Genomic DNA, 21,683 nt, shown 5'->3' with positions numbered 1-21,683 from the left:
AGAGAGATTAAAACAGTCCAGAAGAGGCGTTTATTCATACCTACATAGTGCTAAGATCATATAGGCCGCTATTATTTTCTATTCTACTGTAACAGGTGTTGGTTTGATCTATCCTTTTTTAATGTCACATAAAAGCAACACTATCCTGTTGCGTCTAAATTTCATGAAATGTGAAATGTATTACCAAATGACAGGATCAAAATCAGATGTTTTAATTGAGGAAGAAGGATGGAATGAGGCAAAACTTTAAGCACAGTAATTGATGAAATAACCATTGGACCAGAGCACAGTGCTTTCTTTTAGGTTTGTCGCTGGGCTAATTCTGATCAGGCTGATTTGTCCTATCATGTCTCCTGCTCTACCATGGGATGGGAAATATAAAGATAAGTAGAGATTTAAAAAAACACAGTTTTACCTTTGCTCTATGAATGTTAAAATGTGAGAGAGAGAGAGAGAGAGAGAGAAAGAGAGAGACAAAGAGAGACAAAGAGAGAAAGGATGGACAGATAGAAAGGCAGAGTCAGAGACAGAGACCCATACAGTGCCTAAACATTGTATGATTTCTAGATAGGTTTTCTGATGCCCCCATCCACACTCAGCTACAGTAAATCAATTGGCTGGAACGGTGCTATTCATTACTTCCATGACCTTTCAGCTTCTGACTCCTCAACCAGAGACCAAGGAGGAATTGTCCTGCTGCTGCTCACAAGTGTGTGTGTGTGTGTGACCGTGTGTGACCCTGTGTGACCCTGTGTGTCCGTGTGTGTAGCTATGTGTGGGGGTAACCTGATCCACATACGATCATGAGCCAGAGGTTTATTTTGGTATTCACCCTCACGTGCACTGCCTGGCTCACTCAAGCCTACAGGTTCTTAGCTACTAATATTAGCTTCAGGAAATTATATCTCCTTTATATTAATAAAGTAAAGCTAAAGAGACACTGTATTTGCTTGATAGACAGTAGTACACTATAGATGAGTCTCTTATGGTTGATACGAGTATGCAATCCATTGTCTGGTGGTCTCTTTAATACACAGAACATCCATTTTTCATTTTCTCCACTGTGCATCAATGGTAAATATTGACAGAAGTAGATTATTAAATACATTGTGATGAAGCCATCAGATTCAGTCTTAAAGCACACAGTGCATTATCTGAATAAGATAAAATGCTAAATATGATTAGTCTTGATTTATGGCACAGAGATAATGTCCGTGTGTTTCACTATGACCAGTAGATGACAGTGTTGTATCTTTAAATGGCGCATGTCATGGTTGCAGCTCAATTACAACAAAAAAATTATAGATTGGCTAATTAATAGTGAAGTCTATTACTATGCATTACATTTTGCCACTGGAAAAAACATTCCCTTCACATCCATCATACCAATCTTTGTGTTGAGACATAAATCGTATAAAATAGGTAAGGATCTATTCTCTAGGCATCTCCTCTTTTGGGTTACACTATAAAAATCTGTCTTGCTTATAATGAATCATCAAGAGATGCTTATGGTTTAAAATGTTTCTTGATCATCATGGCACATTTATTGTGTTCTAATAAATGCTTTTCATGGCTTAATATTGACAATAAAACATGTCAACGCTGCTCCCTCTATGTATTATCTGTGGAATGCTCAGCCACTGAATGTGGAGGACAGCTTGGTTCTCCCTAAACTGCAATATATGTTTCATATCCCTTGGCATTGACACTATTGACACTAACTGCCTTGTGGAAAAAGTCAAGGGAGAGAATAACAATAACACCAATGTAACACAGGTCCCTTCACAATGATCTGTTTACGGAGCAAAGTGCCAGGGAGGAGAGAAAGGCAGCCTTGGAGGCATTGCTCTTTCACTCCAGCCAGAGAAAATGCCAAAGACGTCCATGAGCTAACAGACACAGCATTCCTTCCCAAAAGAGCTATATTATGGAGGCCATTCACTGCTCCAGAGTTGCAGAGTGTAAAACAAAATATTTTATATCAAGTCAAGTTATATTTGTCACATGCGTCGTAAACAACAGGCATAGATTAACAGTGAAATGCTTACTTATGGATAATTTTCAACAATGCAGAGTTAAAGATAAAAAATGTAATAGAAGTATGTGGGTAGAATCCAGTGTGTGTGCATAGTCAGTGCAAGGGTCAATGCAGGTAGTCTGGGTAGCCATTTGATTAGCTATTTAGCAGACTTGTTTAGCGGTCTTATGGCTTGGGGATAGAAGCTGTTCAGGGTCCTGTTGGTTCCAGATTTGCCGTGCGATAGCAGAGAGAACAGTCTATGACACTCAAACTCATCTCTGAACCTCGAAGTCAGTTCCACAGCGTTTTTCATAGTTCCCATCTAATCAACGACTGATTTATACCTGGGACACCAGGTGGGTGAAATTAATTTTCACGTTGAACAGAAAACCAGAAGGCTCCAGACCTCGTAGGGTAAGAGTTGAATATCCCTGGTCTATGGCTTGGGTGGCTGGAGTCTTTGACAATTTGTTATGTCCTTCTTCTGACACCACCTGGTATAGAGTTCCTGGATGGCAGGGAGCTCGGCCCCAGTGATGTACTTGGTCGTACTCACCACCCTCTGTAGCGCCTTGCGGTCGGGTGCCTTGCAGTTGCCGTACCAAGCGGTAATGCAGCCAGTAAAGATGCCCTCAATGGTTGATCTGTAGACTATTTTGACGATCTGAGGGCCCATGCCAAATCTTTTCAGTCTACTGAGGGAGAAGAGGTGCTGTGGTGCCTTCTTCACAACTGTGTGGGTGTATGGACCATGTCAATTCCGTAGTGGTGTAGACACTGCGGAACTTGAAGTTCTCGATCCTCCCCAAAACAGCCCCATTGATGTGGATGGGGGTGAACTCAGCCTTCCGTTTCCTGTAGTCCCTGTTCTAAATACCATACCACCCTGCATACCACTGCTGGCTTGCTTCTGAAGCTAAGCAGGGTTGGTCCTGGTCAGTCCCTGGATGAGAGACCAGATGCTGCTGGAAGTGGTGTTGGAGGGCCAGTAGGAGGCACTCTTTCCTCTGGTCTAAAAAAAAAAATATCCCAATGCCCCAGGGCAGTGATTGGGGACATTGCCCTGTGTAGGGTGCCGTCTTTCGGATGGGACGTTAAACGGGTGTCCTGACTCTCTGAGGTCATTAAAGATCCCATGGCACTTATCGTAAGAGTAGGGGTGTTAACCCCGGTGTCCTGGCTAAATTCCCAATCTGACCCTCAAAACCATCATGGTCCCCTAATAATCCCCAGTTTACAATTGGCTCATTCATCCCCCTCCTCTCCCCTGTAACTATTCCCCAGGTCGTTGCTGCAAATGAGAACGTGTTCTCAGTCAACTTACCTGGTAAAATAACGGTAAATAAATAAATAAATAAATACAGTGTACTAGATGTTAGTTTAAACTATTGTATATAAACAACAGCAAAATAATAGAATAGACTAGGCTGGAATAGAAAATGGCCTTTACTTTTATAACCCACAGAGCTTTGGTTGATAGCTGAATCTTGGTGTGCCCTTAGGGCATTTGTCTTTGAGTGCCTGGATGGATGAGAGGATACTGAGGTTGTGATGCGTGTCTATTCACATTTTCAAGATAAAGCCATGAAACAAATGTATTTATTTGATGAGAAATCCAGGATCCTCAATTTTAGTATTCCTAGCTGTGTTTGTTTTGGTGAAGCCAGTGACCCAAACAAACTCTAACCCAGTCTGTGTGATGATAAGCCTTTGCCTGGTGGCATTCATTCACATTACAGAGTGCTTAAGGCTAGGGGCGGGAAGCACAGTGACATGTCCTAGCTGCCACTGCCAGGCTGGCTGGTTAATTGAATTAGACCATAGTGTCTGCATTTCATTGAGGTCACAGCAGGACTTGAGCTGTCTGTCTGGCCACAGGAACCTCAGTAGACCTCGAATGTATCCCAAATGGCTCCCTATATATTACCCTACTTATGTTTGAGCATGCCCATGGCCATAGTGTAGTCCTGAAATCAAACCCCAGGTTCTAGGCCCATTTTAGCTCTGGTCCACTGTCTAGCTAGGCGCATTTATAACTTTCAAAGCAATAAACATTTTCATTTTGTCAAACTTAAATAAACAATCACTGATACAGAAACTAACATACCTTATGAGCATATTCAACCACACACTCCCGAAACAATTGGCAAGACAGGGTGGTTCTCAAATGTCTGCCAACGGCGCAGCAATGACACCACCAAAGCTCTCATCCAGGGCCGTAGCCAGAAATGTTAAGAAAGTTGAAGCTCCTTTATGTCATTTCTATAAAATTCAAAAACTCTAAAATGCTATTTGAAAAATAAATAAGTCAAAACAAGCAAAAATGACCCCAGTCGTTATCACATGCAGTAACTTCATTCACCTCAGTCGACCTACCTTTTTGGGCTACCCGACCAAATTCACATAGAAATGTAAGTTATAGATCTGTGACTCTCATTGAAAGCAAGTCTAAGAAGCAGTAGATATGTTCTATGTGCACTATTTCTATGCTTCCCATTCTGAAGTTTTGTTTTTGCATCTTTTACTTTCTGGTTTGTACACCAGATTCAAACAGCAGAAAACAATGTTTTTGCTTATTGAAAATACAGTATATTTCACAGAGGTATAGATGGTAAAATTATTAGCTTCTTTTTGTCACAAACAGAAATTTGGAGGACTATTATAATTTTAGCAACCAGGAATTGGGGAGCGATTTCTGCATAATGCACTTTTAATGTGTTATCTGTGTGAGGGTGACAAACAAAATCAATGTCGGCCCCCTGTAGGTCAGGTGCCCTGGGCACGTGCCCGGCAGATAGCTGGCTAGACTAACTAGACTCATTTACAAGTTAACATCTAAAAAATGTTAACTCACATGGGCTAATTGAGCGACTGTCAGTGAGTGACATATAACAAGTGACAAAACTGCTAATGCACAACAAAGTTTTGAAATTGCTCCTTGTATTCTACTATTCTAATTCTCAGTTGAGGTCCTGATATTTTTTATTGTGATTTATCAGGGTGTGCTGCAGCTTTAAGTTGCATAAGTGAGAGCTCTTGCTCTGTCCACCATTTTATGGTCAGTATACAGTTTATTATGCCGAGTGGTGGTCATGTGTCCTTGCGGGCCACTTTATAGGTTACCAGCAGACTAGAACAAGTGTGTAGCAGTGTATAGACTACAGCTGTATTCTGCTATTGTAATTCATGCTCTCTTATACTGCATTAACCTTTAGATCAGGGTTCTTCAACTAGGTTTGGTCTTCAGCCGAAATGTTTCTGTGCTAATATTTAGCGGGACAGAACTTAATTATCATAATAGCACAATTAATAGGCCTGCACTACAAAATAATTTCGATCTGATTACACTCAAAATCCCCAATGTCTCTATTCAATTATTATTTTTGTCTATTTCTCTATTTCTCTGCTAGCAAGAGAAAATGTAATTCTCAAAAAGTATCAAAAGAAAGTTGAAATCAAAATCAAAATTTTCAGAAACAATTTTTCTCCATTGCAAGACCAATGTGTGTCTTATTTGCAATGAAAATGTTGCTGTTTGCAAAGAATTCATTATTAATCTAAGCATGGTACTTTCAACGTGGCCTTCCCGCCCCAGACACAGGCCTTACGCAGAAAAATAGAAGCCTTAACCACAAGCTACACAAACAGCATAATCCTCCTTAGTGCCTTGACCCCATGGCCGGATTAATGCAGGGGCTTATCGGGTGGAAGCCCCTGAACCCAGGCCTGTGGGGGACTCAAGAGGCAACAAAAAAAAGAATTACAAAAAAAATGAAACACATATACATACATATATATATATACATACATATATATACATACATATATACATACATATATACATACATATATACATACATATATATACATACATATATACATACATATATACATACATATATACACATACATATATACACATACATATATACACATATATACATATACATACATATACATACATATACACATATATACATACATATATATATATATATATATACATACATGTATATATACACACTGCTCAAAAAAATAAAGGGAACACTTAAACAACACAATGTAACTCCAAGTCAATCACACTTCTGTGAAATCAAACTGTCCACTTAAGAAGCAACTTGACAATAGATTTCACATGCTGTTGTGCAAATGGAATAGACAAAAGGTGGAAATTATAGGCAATTAGCAAGACACCCCCAAAAAAGGAGTGATTCTGTAGGTGGTGACCACAGACCACTTCTCAGTTCCTATGCTTCCTGGCTGATGTTTTGGTCACTTTTGAATGCTGGCGGTGCTCTCACACTAGTGGTAGCATGAGACGGAGTCTACAACCCACACAAGTGGCTCAGGTAGTGCAGTTCATCCAGGATGGCACATCAATGCGAGCTGTGGTAAAAAGGTTTGCTGTGTCTGTCAGCGTAGTGTCCAGAGCATGGAGGCGCTACCAGGAGACAGGCCAGTACATCAGGAGACGTGGAGGAGGCCGTAGGAGGGCAACAACCCAGCAGCAGGACCGCTACCTCCGCCTTTGTGCAAGGAGGTGCACTGCCAGAGCCCTGCAAAATGACATCCAGCAGGCCACAAATTGTGCGCCGCTCTGTGGGACTCTCAAACACGGCCAGTTGTAATACAGCCTGGAATTGAACCATGGTCTGTAGTGACGCCTCTAGCACAGATGCAGTGCCTTAGACCGCTGTGCCACTCGGGAGCCAATTAGTTAACTGTCTCTTGCATTCTCTCTCCTCATGAATGAAGTAAAAAATGTACTTGTGCATTATTTAGGTAGAGTAACTTCCTTCTTGGGACATTGCATATCTCGGGTCTGAGATTTTTTTTATTATTATTTTGATATAATATTTATAAAATTCTTAATTAATTTTGGGGGCTTTGGGGGGCCAATAATTTTGTTGGTGGGCCAGATTCAATATCCAACACAGCAACCTTGCTTAGCTATCAAAACACAGGTTTACACCTGCCCTATTTTACATGGTCCTTCAGAAGAGCCGGATATAGGAACCATCACAATCAAGAGGATGCACCAGCCTGACCCAACTATCATGCAGCCCCGGCGTGAGACTTGCCTCCCAGATAATGTGATAGATTCTGACCTAAGAGGTCCAGGTTATGTTAGGCGCTTCTCACCCCCCACCTTGCCACGTACTGCTAAGTCCAACCAAAGAGAAGAAGAGGACTTCTATGATCAGGCACTCTCCACCTCACCCAGCAGCAGTCCCCGTGAGTGGATTGTCAACTTCAGAGAGATGAAGCAAGAAATCAAGTACCTTGCAGCGAGGTTAGCCACCTGCACGAGTACAGGTTTACGTACCAAAACATGAAAATGAAGAATGCAGCCCTCCTGTGCAAGGCAAGAGAACAATCACAAACAATAATAGAACTGACATGAGGCCACCAAGGATGACTATGAAACACTTCACTATGAGGTGCGAGAACTCAAGGCTCCAGATTCTACTCAGCTACAGACACCATGGCCAACCACATCTCAACACACCATTAAGCAACACCAAAGCCAGGAGACGCACATCAGAGACAGACCAGCACCTGCGCCTCACACAAGGAGCCAACCTCCAGACAAAGATGAGGATGTGGGTTCATCAGAGCCCAACCTTGTGGCTGCGCTCAGAAAGCATATAAGACAGTCAGAGATGGCACAGGCCCCCTCCAGATCAGCAGCAGCTGTGTCACCTGACCGTGGTGAGTCACCAGAATTCTCTGTAGCCCCAAGCAGACGGCACCATCACACCGAAGACAGACATTGGCACCCTTCTCTGCGGGAACCCTGAAACCCCCCTGGCGACGTCAGGACTACTATGACAGATCAGATAGAGGATACTACTCGCCTGACTATATATGTCGATATAGGACTCGTTTTACTGTGGATATAGATACTTTTGTACCTGTTTCCTCCAGCATCTTCACAAGGGCCTTTGCTGTTGTCCTGGGATAGATTTGCACTTTTTGCACCAAAGTACGTTCATCTCTAGGAGACAGAATGCATCTCCTTCCTGAGCGGTATGATGGCTGCGTGGTCCCATGGTGTTTATACTTAAGTACTATTGTTTGTACCTTCAGGCATCTGGAAATTGCTCCCAAGGATGAACCAGACTTGTGGAGTTCTACAATTTGTTTTCTGAGGTCTTGGCTGATTTCTTTTGATTTTCCCATGATGTCAAGCAAAGAGGCATTGAGTTTGAAGGTAGGCCTTGAAATACATCCACAGGTACACCTCCAATTGACTCAAATGATGTCAATTAGCCTACCAGAAGCTTCTAAAACCATTACATAATTTTCTGGAATTTTCCAAGCTGTATAAAAATGCAGTCAACTTAGTGTATGTAATCTTCTGACCCACTTGAATTGTGATACAGTGAGTTGTAAGTTAAATAATCTGTCTGTGAACAATTCTTGGAAAAATTACTTGTGTCATGCACAAAGTAGATGTCCTAACCGAAACTATAGTTTGTTAATTAACAAGAAATTTGTGGAGTGGGTGAAAAACACGTTTTCATGACTCCAACACAAGTGTATGTAAACTTCCGACTTCAATTGTACGTAAGCTGAGATTCAATTGGCACATGCACATTCGTGCTGAGTTGAGCAACACAAATTAGGAAAAAGTCAGTGGTTGTATTCGATAAACATTTTTCTGAAAAGTATGAATTTCTGCACCCCTTGGAAGGACCGCAGTTAATTAGCTTATCTAGTATATGATAATAAAGCTTTTGTCCTATGCATAAGTAGGCTAACTCCATGAATTTTTGGGTCAAATTAGTTTACTTCCCAGCTAGCATTGAGGAATCGGCCCAGAAGCGGCCCTCTTTCGGGGGGGGGGGGGGGGGGGGGGGGGTCGGAACTGATTGAATCAGTCGGACTAGGCCCTGAATCAAAATGAATGACTGCCCAGAATAGGCCCAAGTACATCCGGACGTTTCCGTCTCCCGGAATTCAGCCGACTCTTCTGGCATCTTACCAGAATCTCTCCAGAAGCAGCCCGGTGCAAATTTAAATAAATGTATAAAAAATTACCCGATTTAGTAATTTTAAACATTACTATTATACATTCAAATTTTACCCATCCACAAAAAACATTTTGTGTTGGAGGAAACACCATACACCTGTCAGCATGCATGCGCCTGGCCCGCCACAGGAGTCCCTACAGTGCGATGGGACAAGGACATCCCGGGCGCAGCTTCAATTGCTCCATCGCCACACTTAATGCTACCCCAGAAATCATTCCTTTCAATGGTGCCCTGTTCCCAAGAGGAAAGTAAGAAACAAATCTTGACCCAAGTTGCATGAGAAGGAGCACCCCCCTCCCTCTGATCAGAAGAGAAACAAACAAATGTCACAAGTCCACTACAGGTTACCTTCAATGATTCAACTGAACCCAACTCCTTTCTCACCCAGCTTTTCTCTCATTGAATTAAACTCCCACATTGTCCTTTTTGCCTCTGTGGATGACATTAACTTTTTCTGCCCGTTCCCTAAAGCATTTGCCGATTGGCATGTAGGCTATTTGGTGCGAGTAGTTAGGCCCTAAAGCCTAAGCACTAATGCCAGATAGCCTAACATAATGAAGAAAAACATCAATGTAGCCTATAGATGTAAATTGCACAACAATTATACATTGATGGATTTTGTTAAGATATTGTTCTCTCTTTATTCAACCTGACCGCCCTTCATCCAACAAACTATTTAAAGGGATACTTCTGGATTTCGTATCTACTTCGCCAGAGTAGATACTTATGTCTATGTGTCCAGTGTGAAGGAAGTTAGAGGAAGTTTTGCGAGGCAATGCTAACTAGCATTAGCGTAATGACTTAGTCTATGGGTATCTACTAGCGTGGTAGCAGATACCCATAGTCAGTGCCTAACGCTAATTAGCATAGAGCCCCACTGTGGAGGTGTCATAAAACCTAGCTGTCAAACAGGGAAATGGTTCCCATCATAAAAAAAATTCCATATAGGATTTTATAAACACCTAAAATAAGGGATGTGTTTCGTTTACGCTTACCATGGTGCGATGTTTTTAGAACCATGTAAATCTCTCTCGGACAAGGTGACTTTTATCAATATATTTGGCTCTATTTACTCTCCGATTCAAACATTATAATTAGCATCAAAGGAGACATCGTGCAAAACTAGAAATCCCTGCAATCTACTGCCGTGATCTCAAGCTGACACTTTTGCTAAAAGCTATTGTAACAATTTAAAACTTGCACAAGACCGTTCTCAGAATTGTCAATTGAAAGAAATTTGGCCAATGTATTGTTACATTTAGCTAAAATTTGAGTTAATCCAGAGATTCTTACCTTTGCCTCGATTTGTCAGTCTCGCCCAGAGCATCATGGCATTTGTGGTTCTTTCTGATAGCCACATTAGCAGCTAATTAGCATTTCATTTTTGGGGGGTAAATACAGGTGAATATATTGATAAAAGTCACCTTCTCCTAGAGAGATTTACACGGTTATCAAAACGACACACCAGGGTATGCCTACATGAAACACGGCCCTTATCTTAAGTGTTTCTAAAATCCCCTATGGGAAAAATGTATGGTGGAAAAACGATTGGAACCATTTCCCTGTTTGACTGCTAAGTTTTATGGGTATTATGAACCTAAACCCCCCCTACAGGGTTGAGTAAATCAGCGCCTCACCAATCCTCATATCTGAGATCATCATACATATTTCATACTTGTTACATCGTAATATGCGATGTACAGCAACATAGTTCATTTACTTTGCTGTTTGATTTGTTCGCTTGCCTCATTGATTTCGCGTTTACGTGCGTTGTGTTTGGCCCTTACTGCTATCCGTAGCAACACTCGCGGAAGAGGACAGGAGGGAAATGGCTATGAAGACAAACGGCAACGATTTAGCAGTGGAGTTGAGCTCTACTTCTAAAGAAGAGGTAAGAAGTTTACACTCATATATCCACGAAAGATCATACATGAATACGGAAGTATTAGTTATTCTAAGTTGTGTTTTAGCCAGGCTAGCAAAGTTCTCTATCGCGCTTCTCAAATGGAAGAAGTGGCACACATGGAGGAGAGCGCATTTGTAGCTAATCACTAGCCATGTAGCAAGGGGTTAGTTTCCGTTTCGCCTCGACGTAACTAGCTAGTTACTGTGTAGTTAGTTAGATTGCTAGATAGTCCGTTGGTAAGTAAAATGTTAATATTTTATTGTTGGGTAAAAATAAAATCGCTAGCAGCAGCTAATTAACGTTAGTTTTATATCGATGTTAGCTAACTTAGCTAGCTACGCCACATAAAAACATGATAACAGAAACATGGAACAATGGTGTACATTTCAGTCCAAACCTCTTGTTCAACGTGATCAGTGTTGAGTGTCAGTGTGTCGCCCGCTACTAGGGTTTTGTTAGCTAGCTATGTTTGTGTACACATTGATTGACAGAACATGGCATTGTCTAACGTTAGCTATCTGCAGACGGGTGTCTCCCCTATGTACAAATGTTCATAGTTAGATTCCCAGCAGCTTGGCAGTTTGTCATTTAATGTTGGAGGCAAAGTCTAATTTAATGATGCATTTCATTTATGCAGTGGAAAGCATCTAGCAGCAAAGCGTAGCCGTGGGTTGTTGCTATTAGTTGCATTTTTCTTTCCTACCCAGCTCCATATCCATCTCCATCAGGGACTGGTTCAACCCAGTGAGACTCGCCTCAGCAACACACGAGGGATGAGCTCAGACAGGCGTAGGCCTGCCAGCCCTGCTGATAGCGCACATTGCATTTGGATTGAAGCTGAGCTAGAGGCAGCATGGTTGGAAAGTGGCAACCTTTTGTGAAATGTTTGTGAAGGAAAAATGACCACTTCCTTTGATGTCTGGTGCATATAGGCTACTTGTTGTTTATGTGCCTCCATCTAATCAACAAACACCTATGACCTCATATCTAACAGCTGCATGCATAATTTAGCTTCCTTCAGGTTTATTATAACCTGTGTTTATTTCAGTTTCCTTCCAGCAGTGGCAGCCAGAGCTCATTGGCCCAGTGGCCTACAACATGATCTCAGTAATGATATTAATTTGCCTGCTGTTATGCATTTTAATGTCTCTGCTCAAGGAGGGGTTTGTTGTTCTGTGAGCAGCTTGCATTACCATTTGTTTCCAGGCCCTTTGCTTTAATAAAACAACATCAAGCTTCAGTTCAGATATCCATGTAGTCTAAACCAGCTGTGTCCTCTGTACGTCCTCCAGCATTCCAGGTCTAGTGGCATGGGTCAGCCCCGCAGGAGCCCATCAGAGGAAGGAGAGAGGGAAACCGATGTGGCACAGCAGAGGAGCAGCAGTGAGTGGAAATTACTTTTTCCTCAGATAAACAAAGGTTTTGTTACCTGAAGATAAATTGTAATCTATGTAATAGGCCTAGATAAACGTCTAAAAAGCTACCTTTTGTTTTAAATGGTGTGATGAAATCTTATCACTTACAAAATAAACCCTTGACTGGTGGTATAAAATGAACAACTAGGCTATCAACGGTCAGATTCTGTTTAGAAGAACCCCTATATTTTTTGCGCCGGCCTTGTTGAACCTTGGATCATGCTATCTCCCATCTGTTGTTTATCTGATCAAACACTCCAGGTCTCTGTGGTTTCTCAACCTCATCACTGACAGACAGTTATAGCCTAGTTTTAGCCTCTCTTATTGTCCAGATAATGCTTTCAATCATCCCTTCTGTTAGGCTGTTGCAAATCTTTCCTCTGCTCAGAGAGGAGAGTGAGGGATGAGAGAGAGGGCAGAGCAGCACAAGCCGTCCTCAACCCAAGGGCATTTGAAAATTGTTTGAGCACCGAATGTGCTGTCTGCTGCTGATAGTCTCTTAACTAGTTCCTCTGTAACACCCAGGGGTTTGTATTCCAAATGCCACCCTATTCACTATTCAGTGCACTAATTATGACCAGGGCTCATGGGGCTCTGGGCAAAAGTAGGGTTAGAGAATAGGGTTAGAGCTGTTGCATTTCCCCTCACAGCAGTCCAGTAGGGAATTGTGCTATTTGTGTTCTTGCACAAAGGGAAAGAGGAACGTTCTTACTCTCTTTTGGTTGCAAATGGCTTCATCAATAAGTTCATCGATGACGTCGTCCCCACAGTGACCATACATACGTACTAGAGGTCGACCGATTATTCGGAATGGCCGATTAATTAGGGCCAATTTCAAGTTTTCGTGACAATCGGTAACTGCTATTTTTGGACACTGATTTGCCGAATTTATAATTATTTTTTACACCTTTATTTAACCAGGCAAGTCATTTAAGAACACATTCTTATTTTCAATGACGGCCTAGGAAGTGTGGGTTAACTGCCTTGTTCAGTGGTAGAACGGTATATTTTTTACTTTGTCAACTTGGGGATTCGTTTTTGCAATCTTACTAGTCTAACGCTCTAACCACCTGCCTTACATTGCACTCCACGAGGAGTGGCAGGCTGACTACCTGTTACGCGAGGGCAGCAAGAAGCCAAGGTAAGTTGCTAGCTAGCATTAAACTTATAAAAAACAATCAATCTTAACATAATCACTAGTTAACTACACATGGTTGATGATATTACTAGTTTAACTAGCTTGTCCTGCATTGCATATAATCGATGCGGTGCCTGTTAATTTATCATCGAATCACAGCCTACTTCGACAAACGGGTGATGATTTAACAAGCGCATTTGTAAAAAAGCCCTGTCGTTGCACCAATGTACCTAACCATAAACCGCAATGCCTTTCTTTAAAATCAATACACAAGTATATATTTTTAAACCTGCATATTTAGTTAATATTGCCGGCTAACATGAATTTCTTATAACTAGGGAAATTGCGTCACTCCTCTTGCGTTCCGTGCAAGCAGTCAGGGTATATGCAGCAGTTTGGGCCGCCCGGCTCATTGCGAACTGTGTCCAGTCCGTTTATACCTAACAAAGGCCGTTATTAATTTGCCAGAATTGTACATAATTATGACATAACATTGAAGGTTGTACAATGTAACAGCAATATTTAGACTTAAGGATGCCATCCGTTAGATAAAATATGGAACGGTTCCGTATTTCACTGAAAGAATAAACGTTTTGTTTTCGAAATTATAGTTTCTGGATTCGACCATATTAATGACCAAAGGCTCGTATTTCTGTGTGTTATGTTATAATTAAGTCTATGATTTGATAGAGCAGTCTGACTGAGCGATGGTAGGCACCAGCAGGCTTGTAAGCATTCATTCAAACAGCACTTTCGTGCGTTTGCCAGCAGCTCTGTTTATGACTTCAAGCCTATCAACTCCCAAGATTACGCTGGTGTAACCGATGTGAAATGGCTAGCTAGTTAGCGGGGTGCGCGCTAATAGCATTTCAAATGTCACTCGCTCTGAGATTTGGAGTAGTTGTTCCCCTTGCTCTGCATGGGTAACTCTGCTTCGTGGGTGGCTGTTGTCGATGTGTTCCTGGTTCGAGCCCAGGTAGGAGCGAGGAGAGGGACGGAAGCTATACTGTTACACTGGCTATACTAAAGGGCCTATAAGAACATCCAATAGTCATAAGTATATGAAATACAAATCGTATAGAGAGAAATAGTCCTATAATTCCTATAACTACAACCTAAAACTTCTTACCTGGGAATATTGAAGACTCATGTTAAAAGGAACCACCAGCTTTCATATGTTCTCATGTTCTGAGCAAGGAACTTAAACGTTAGCTTTCTTACATGGCACATATTGCACTTTTACTTTCTTCTCCAACACTTTGTTTTTGCATTATTTAAACCAAATTGAACATGTTTCATTATTTATTTGAGGCTAAATTGATTTTATTGTTGTATTATATTAAGTTAAAATAAGTGTTCATTCAGTATTGTTGTAATTGTCATTATTACAAATAAAATAAATAATCGGGCGATTAATCGGCATCGGCTTTTTATGGTCCTCCAATAACCGGTATCGGCGTTGAAAAATCATAATCGGTCGACCTCTAATACGTACCCCAACCAGAAGCCATGGATTACAGACAACATCCGCACTGAGCTAAAGGGTAGAGCTGCCGCTTTCAAGGAGTGGGACTCTAACCTTGACGCTTATAAGAAATCCTGCCATGCCCTCCGATGAACCATCACACAGGCCAAGCATCATTACAGGACGAGCCGATGTGAGTAAGACCTTTGAACAGGTCAACATTCACAAGGCCGCAGGGCCAGACGGATTACCAGGACATGTACTCTGACCATGCGCTGACCAACTGGCAAGTGTCTTAACTGACATTTTCAACCTGTTCCTGACCGAGTCTGTAATATCAACATGTTTCAAGCAGACCACCATAGTCCCTATGCCCAAGGAACCTGCCTAAATGACTACTGACCCGAAGCACTCACGTCTGTAGATGTAAAATGCTTTGAAAAGCTGGTCATGGCTCACATCAACACCATTATCCCAGAAACCCTAGACCACTCCAATTTGCATACCGCCCCAACAGATCCACAGGTGATGCAATCTCTATTGCACTCCACACTGCCCTTTCCCAGCTGGACAAAAGGAACACCTAATCAAATCAATATGACTCCTGAACAGCTAATCAAATGGCTACCTGAACTATTTGCGTTGTCCACACTAGAGGTCAACCAAATTAATTGTCCGATTTCAAGTTTTCATAACAATCGTTAATCAGCCTTTTTGGATGCCGATTATGGCCATTGCAATCCACGAGGAAACTGCGTGGCAGGTTGACCACCTGTTACGCGAGTGCAGCGTCAAAAGGACCTTGTGGTTGCAAGGAACCAAGGTAAGTTGCTAGCTAGCATTAAACTTATCTTACAAAAAACAATCAATCTTCACATAATCACTAGTTAACTACACATGGTTGATGATATTACTAGGTTAACTAGCTTGTCCTGCATTGCAAATAATCAATGCGGTGCCTGCGAAAAAAGCACAATCGTTTCACAAATGTAACTAACCATAAACATCAATGCCTTTCTTAAAATCAATTCACAGAAGTATATATTTTTAAACCTGCATATTTAGTTAATATTGCCTGCTAACATTAATTTCTTTTAACTGGGGAAATTGTGTCACATCTCTTGTGTTCAGTACACGTAGAGTCAGGGTGTATGCAACAGTTTGGGCCGCCTGGCTCGTTGCGAACTGTGTGAAGAACGTAATTAATTTGCCAGAATTTTACATAATTATGACATAACATTGAAGGTTGTGCAATGTAACAGCAATATTTAGACTTAGGGTTGCCACCTGTTAGTTAAAATGTGGAACGGTTCTGTATTTCATTGAAAGAATAAACGTTTTGTTTTCGAAATGATAGTCTCTGGATTTTACCATATTAATGAACAAAAGCTCGTATTTGTGTTTATTATATTATAATTAAGTCTATGATTTGATATTTGATAGAGCAGTCTGACTGAGCGGTGGTAGGTAGCAGCAGGCTCAAAAGCATTCATTCAAACAGCACTTACTGCATTTTGCCAGTAGCTCTTAGCAATGCTTGATGCTCAGCGCTGTTTATGATATCAAGCGTATCAGCTCACAAGATTATGCTGGCAATACTAAAGTGCTGTAATAAGAACATCCAATAGTCAAATGTATATGAAATACAAATGGTATAGAGAGAAATAGTCGAAGCGTCATAATTCCTGTAGTAACTACAACCTAAAATTCTTAACTGGGAATATTGAAGAACTGGGAAAATTGAACCACCAGCTTTCATATGTTCTCATGTTCTGAGCAAGGAACTTAAACGTTAGCTTTTTTACATGGCACACACTGCACTTTTACTTTCTTCTCCAACACTGTTTTTTTGCATTATTTAAACCAAATTGAACATGTTTCATTATTTATTTGAGACTTAATTGTTTTTATTTATATATTATATTAGGTTAAAATAAGTGTTCATTCAGTGTTGTTGTAATTGTCATTGTGTAAGAATGTGTATATATAAATAAAATCGTTATGGGCTTTTTTTGGTCCTCCAATCGGTATCGGCGTTGAAAAATCATAATCTGTCGACCTCTAGTCCCCATCCCCCATTTTTACGCTGCTGCTACTCTCTGTTTATTATCCATGAATAGTCACTTTAACTCTACCTACATGTACGTATTACCTCAATTACCTCGACTAACTGGTGCCCCTCACATTGACTCTGGACCGGTACCCCATGTATATAGCCTCGCTACTGTTATTTTATTGTTGCTCTTTAATTATTATTATTTATTTTTTTACTTCAGTTTATTTAAGTAAATACTTTCTTAAGATAAAAGGTGTTAACTGCATTGTTGGTTAAGGGCTTGTAAGTAAGCATTTCACTAAGGTCTACACCTGTGGTATTCGGCGCATGTGACACAACATTTTATTCCTCAGTGTCAACATTGAACATTAGAATTGGTATTATGCAAATCACACAGTGCCAATTCTCAACTTGCAGAGTCATCTCTATGTGTGTGTGTGTGTAACAGAGCCGAGTGCTGTGGTAGCATCTAGAAATTGATATTGCTGTCGGAGACCTTTTGGCTCACCTTTAAACTCTGATGGCAGTTGCCTGCAAGACACTCCGCACTGCTTTGGGATACCAGCTATGAGATTAGTAGACCACTATTATTCTCAAGTGATTTTGTAATTGTCTCGCTGTATGCATAGACAGTGCTTGAAGTAATTCTCACAATATTCAACTTTCATGTTTCATTGTTTCTTGAAAAGGTTTGCTGTAATAACTGCATGATGTGCTAAGTTAACGTTGTCAGTCTACTTAGAAATCAGCCAACGGGCATGAAGGAATGAGCTGAGGACTGGGCAGGAGATGAGTCACTGGTCCAACTAGGGATCTATCTCAGCAGGCCACTACAGTGCACTTCATCAATTATTTAATACAGCCTTCCTGTTCTTAAGCCTTCAGCACAGTCAGTTCTCTTATATAGAGCATTAACTGAATGTCAGTTGAAGTTCACTCTCGCTCCTTTTCATTCTTGTTTGCTTGTCGATTGCTTTTGGTCTGAATGTAGATTGTCTACATATTGTAAGACTCTCAAGACACATTTCCATATCCCACTTTCATTAACAACACATTCAACATGTTCAACAATAGGCAAGCATAATATAATAATACTCTTAACAAAAATGTTTATTTTACAATCTGTAGAAACTATGAGAATAGAAAGGTTCAGAACTTTGGTGAAACAGCACAGTTGAAAGAAATATATGTAAAATATAAATCAAAACAGAGAGAGATCAGAGGTTGAGGGGAGCTGAAGGGTGGGACTAAAAATAACAAGAAACAAGCTGACTCGTGTTAAAATATACTGTGTCTGTAAAATGTATGTAGGTTTAGACATTTTTTTAAACGGCACACCTGAAAATATATGTAAAATCAAAACTGGATGGTGTTCAGAGATGTTTGGGAGGGGTTGAGGGGAGCTGAAGAATGGGATTAAAAACAAACAATAGATAACTAATGTAAATAATTCATCTGTTTTTATTTTGTATACATTTGCAAACATTTCTGAAAACCTCTTTTCGCTTTGTCATTATGGGGTAGGGTGTGTAGATTGTTGAAGATTGTAAAATATTTTTGTCATCCATTTTAGAATAAGTTAGAAAATGTGGAAAAAGAGAAGGGGTCTGAATACTTTACGAATGCACTGTATGTCTTAGCTTCATTGTGCTTGCCTATTTTTTTTAATTTACCGGGGTTGATCAGCTTTAACATTGCAAATAGATTGTGGCTTCCATCAATGTAATTGCCTGCATCATTTCCAATCCCCCATATATATTTTCTTTATAAATATATTACTTTAAACATATTTTAAATATATTTTCCATTATCTTCCCCCAACTAACCCTCCCCTAATGGACAACAACACTTAGGCTTTTACTCACAGCTTATACATACTATATGCATTTAATGGACACATATTTTACATATGTATTCAGACTCTTTGCTATGAGACTCAAAATGTATCTCTGGTGCATCCTGTTTCCATTGATCATACTTGAGATGTTTCTACAACTTGATAGGAGTCCACCTGTGGTAAATTCAATTCAATGGACATGTTTTGGAAAGGCACACACCTGTCAATATAAGGTCCCATAGTTGACAATGTATGTCAGACCAAAAATCCAGCCATGGGCTGGCCGTCCGGCCAAACTGAGCAATCAGGAGAAGGTGACCAAGAACCCGATGGTCACTCTGACAGGGCTCCAGAATTCTTCTGTGGAGATAGGGGAACCTTCCAGAAGGACAACCATCTCTGCAGCACTCAACCAATCAGGCCTTTATGGTAGAGTGGCCAGACAGAAGCCACTCCTCAGTAAAAGGCACCTAAAGGATTCTCAGAACATTAGAAACAAGATTCTCTGGTTTGATAAAACCAAGATTGATCTCTTTGGCCTGAATGCCAACCGTCACTTCTGGAGGAAACCTGGCACCATCCCTACAGTGAAGCATGGTGGTGGCAGCATTATGCTCTCGGGATGTTTTTCAGTGGCAGGGACTGGGAGACTAGTCAGGATCGAGGGAAAGATGAACGGAGCAAAGTACAGAGAGATCCTTGATTAAAAACCTGTTCCAGACTGGGGTGAAAGTTCACCTTCCAACAGGACAATGATCCTAAACAACACAGCAGTGGCTTCAGGACAAATCTCAATGTCCTTGAGTGGCCCAGCCAGAGCCCGAACTTGAACCCGATCGAACATCTCTGGAGAGACCTGAAAATAGCTGTGCAGCGACGCTCCCCATCCAACCTGACAGAGCTAGAGAGGATCTGCAGAGAAGAATGGGAGAAAATCCACAAATACAGTTGTATAGATTGTAGCGTCATAACCACGAAGACTCGAGGCTGTTATCGCTGCCAACGGTGCTTCAGCAAAGTACTGAGTAAAGGGTCTGAATACTTATGTGATATTCCAGGTTTTTATTTGTAATTTGCAACAGTTTCTAAACCTGTTTTGCTTCGTCATTAGGGGCAAATTGTATGTAGATTGATGAAGGGGGAAAAAACAATTTAATACATTTTAGAATAAGGCTGTAGTGTAATAAAATGTGTAAAAATTCTAGTGTCTGAGTACTTTCAGAATGCACTGTATGACTTTGTCTCTCATTTTGTACTTAGAGACAACATTCCAACTTGTCCTACAATATCACGTAGGACTGCGTAGTAAAAGCCACTTATTAACCAAACGTTTTTTTCTGCAGTAGAAGCTACAGAGGGGGCAGATAGCCCTGCAGCCAGTCCTGGACCCGAAGGTCCCAGAGCAGCCAGTCCCAGCTCAGAGGCCCCCATAGTTCTCGGCTGTCCTGGAGTGGCCAGTCCAGGAGTATCCAGCTCCAGAGCCACCAGGGGTAGTAGGGCCCCATCCAGTGCCAGTGTCAGCCAGGAGGAAGATGAGTCCAGCGGCTCTGAAGATGGGAGCAGTGATGAGGCAGTAGGCTGCAGGATGAAGAGCAGCGTGGCACAGATCATGGTGAGTGACTGACACAGCCACATTCGTGGCCCGTTTGCCAGACACAGTTTGGAAAGTAATCCTGCACCCCAAAAATACTTTCAGTTAGGGCTGGGCGTTATGGCCAAACTATTGTATCACTGTATAAAAAAACAACTATTTTATGTTTTTGAAAATTAAACTTCTAAATTTGCTTTATGAGTAGTGTCTTACCCTGGTGTGGCAACACATATATTCTAAGTGGTTTCTTTCTCTATTCTGATTGTTATGCTTTCAACCCAAAATTATTTTAATACATTTCTGCATTTCCTGTGCTCATTTGAGATCATTTCCACACTGCCACTTTGTTTACCCATATCGTACAGCCCAATCTAGGTCTTATTTTTTGCCAAATGTTGCAATTGTGATTTGACTTGCGATTTAGAACCAACCACTTAAGTTAACTTTTGGAATCATGGAAATAGAATGATTATTCTAATTCTATAGTTAGAATATAACAGTGGGCACTTTGAATACAGTGTTTAACATGACAACGAATGAAAATGCCAGGCAGGAGTTATTGTGACGGGGTAGGAACCTAAGTGTGTCCTAGGGGACCGTATAATCCGTATAAAATATGCTCCTTGAGTGACGGGGCAGGTTCTAGGTCTGTGTGGAAAGCGAGAGAGATGACTGAAGTATCAAAGTAAACTATAAAAATGGATGTCACACATGGGGTCGGCATATCACATTTAACAAACCAGACATTCAAATACCATTATAGAAGTAAAAGTTAAACCCAAGTAAAAGCCCAAACCGGTCCGTGCGTCACTACCGGTGTATCGTGAAATATGGTATACTGCCCAGCCCTACTGTCAGTGGAGATTCTTTATTGACCATGCTTTTTAGTTGAGGACTAGGTTTCATCTGTGTCCAACTGTCCGAGAAACAAACCCTCCAAACTGATATTCGTACATACTATTAACGTTATGCGATTACAAAAGTTTGCAGCGGTGGTAATGTTGGTCGACATTGACCAGATGGGGGATGTTGACGTTTTGTGTTCCAGCGTAGTCCAGATGACCAGAGAGCGAACAGAGGCAGGAGCCCCACCCCAGATGACAGGTGAGTGACTATCTCTGAGCTATAGGTCATCCCTTACTCTCCAGGGCGTCCCTCCTGATTCCGGGAGTCCTTCAACTGGTATTTATGAAGAATGTTGGGAAAGTCTCTGTAATT

At 41.1% G+C, this 21,683-nt stretch overlaps 1 protein-coding gene across 2 annotated transcripts in view; it reads left to right on the top strand.

Moving 5' to 3' along the window:
• The first annotated feature begins 10,709 nt into the window (after positions 1–10,709).
• Positions 10,710–21,683, top strand: part of LOC129821060 (pre-mRNA-splicing factor CWC22 homolog) — a 60,686-nt gene continuing 49,712 nt past the window's right edge. The window contains exons 1-4 of one of the 2 annotated variants that reach the window (XM_055878309.1): positions 10,710–10,948; positions 12,256–12,346; positions 20,221–20,486; positions 21,514–21,569. In XM_055878309.1, coding sequence (XP_055734284.1) covers positions 10,886–10,948; positions 12,256–12,346; positions 20,221–20,486; positions 21,514–21,569 — 476 coding nt within the window. In that variant the 5' untranslated portion in view covers positions 10,710–10,885. Of the gene's footprint in view, positions 10,949–12,255; positions 12,347–20,217; positions 20,487–21,513; positions 21,570–21,683 lie in introns of both variants that reach the window. The other variant, XM_055878308.1, reaches the window with a different exon arrangement.

Source organism: Salvelinus fontinalis, chromosome 23 (genome assembly GCF_029448725.1).
Source record: "Salvelinus fontinalis isolate EN_2023a chromosome 23, ASM2944872v1, whole genome shotgun sequence".
NCBI lineage: Eukaryota > Metazoa > Chordata > Actinopteri > Salmoniformes > Salmonidae > Salvelinus > Salvelinus fontinalis.
This window is presented reverse-complemented; position numbering and strand designations above follow the sequence as displayed.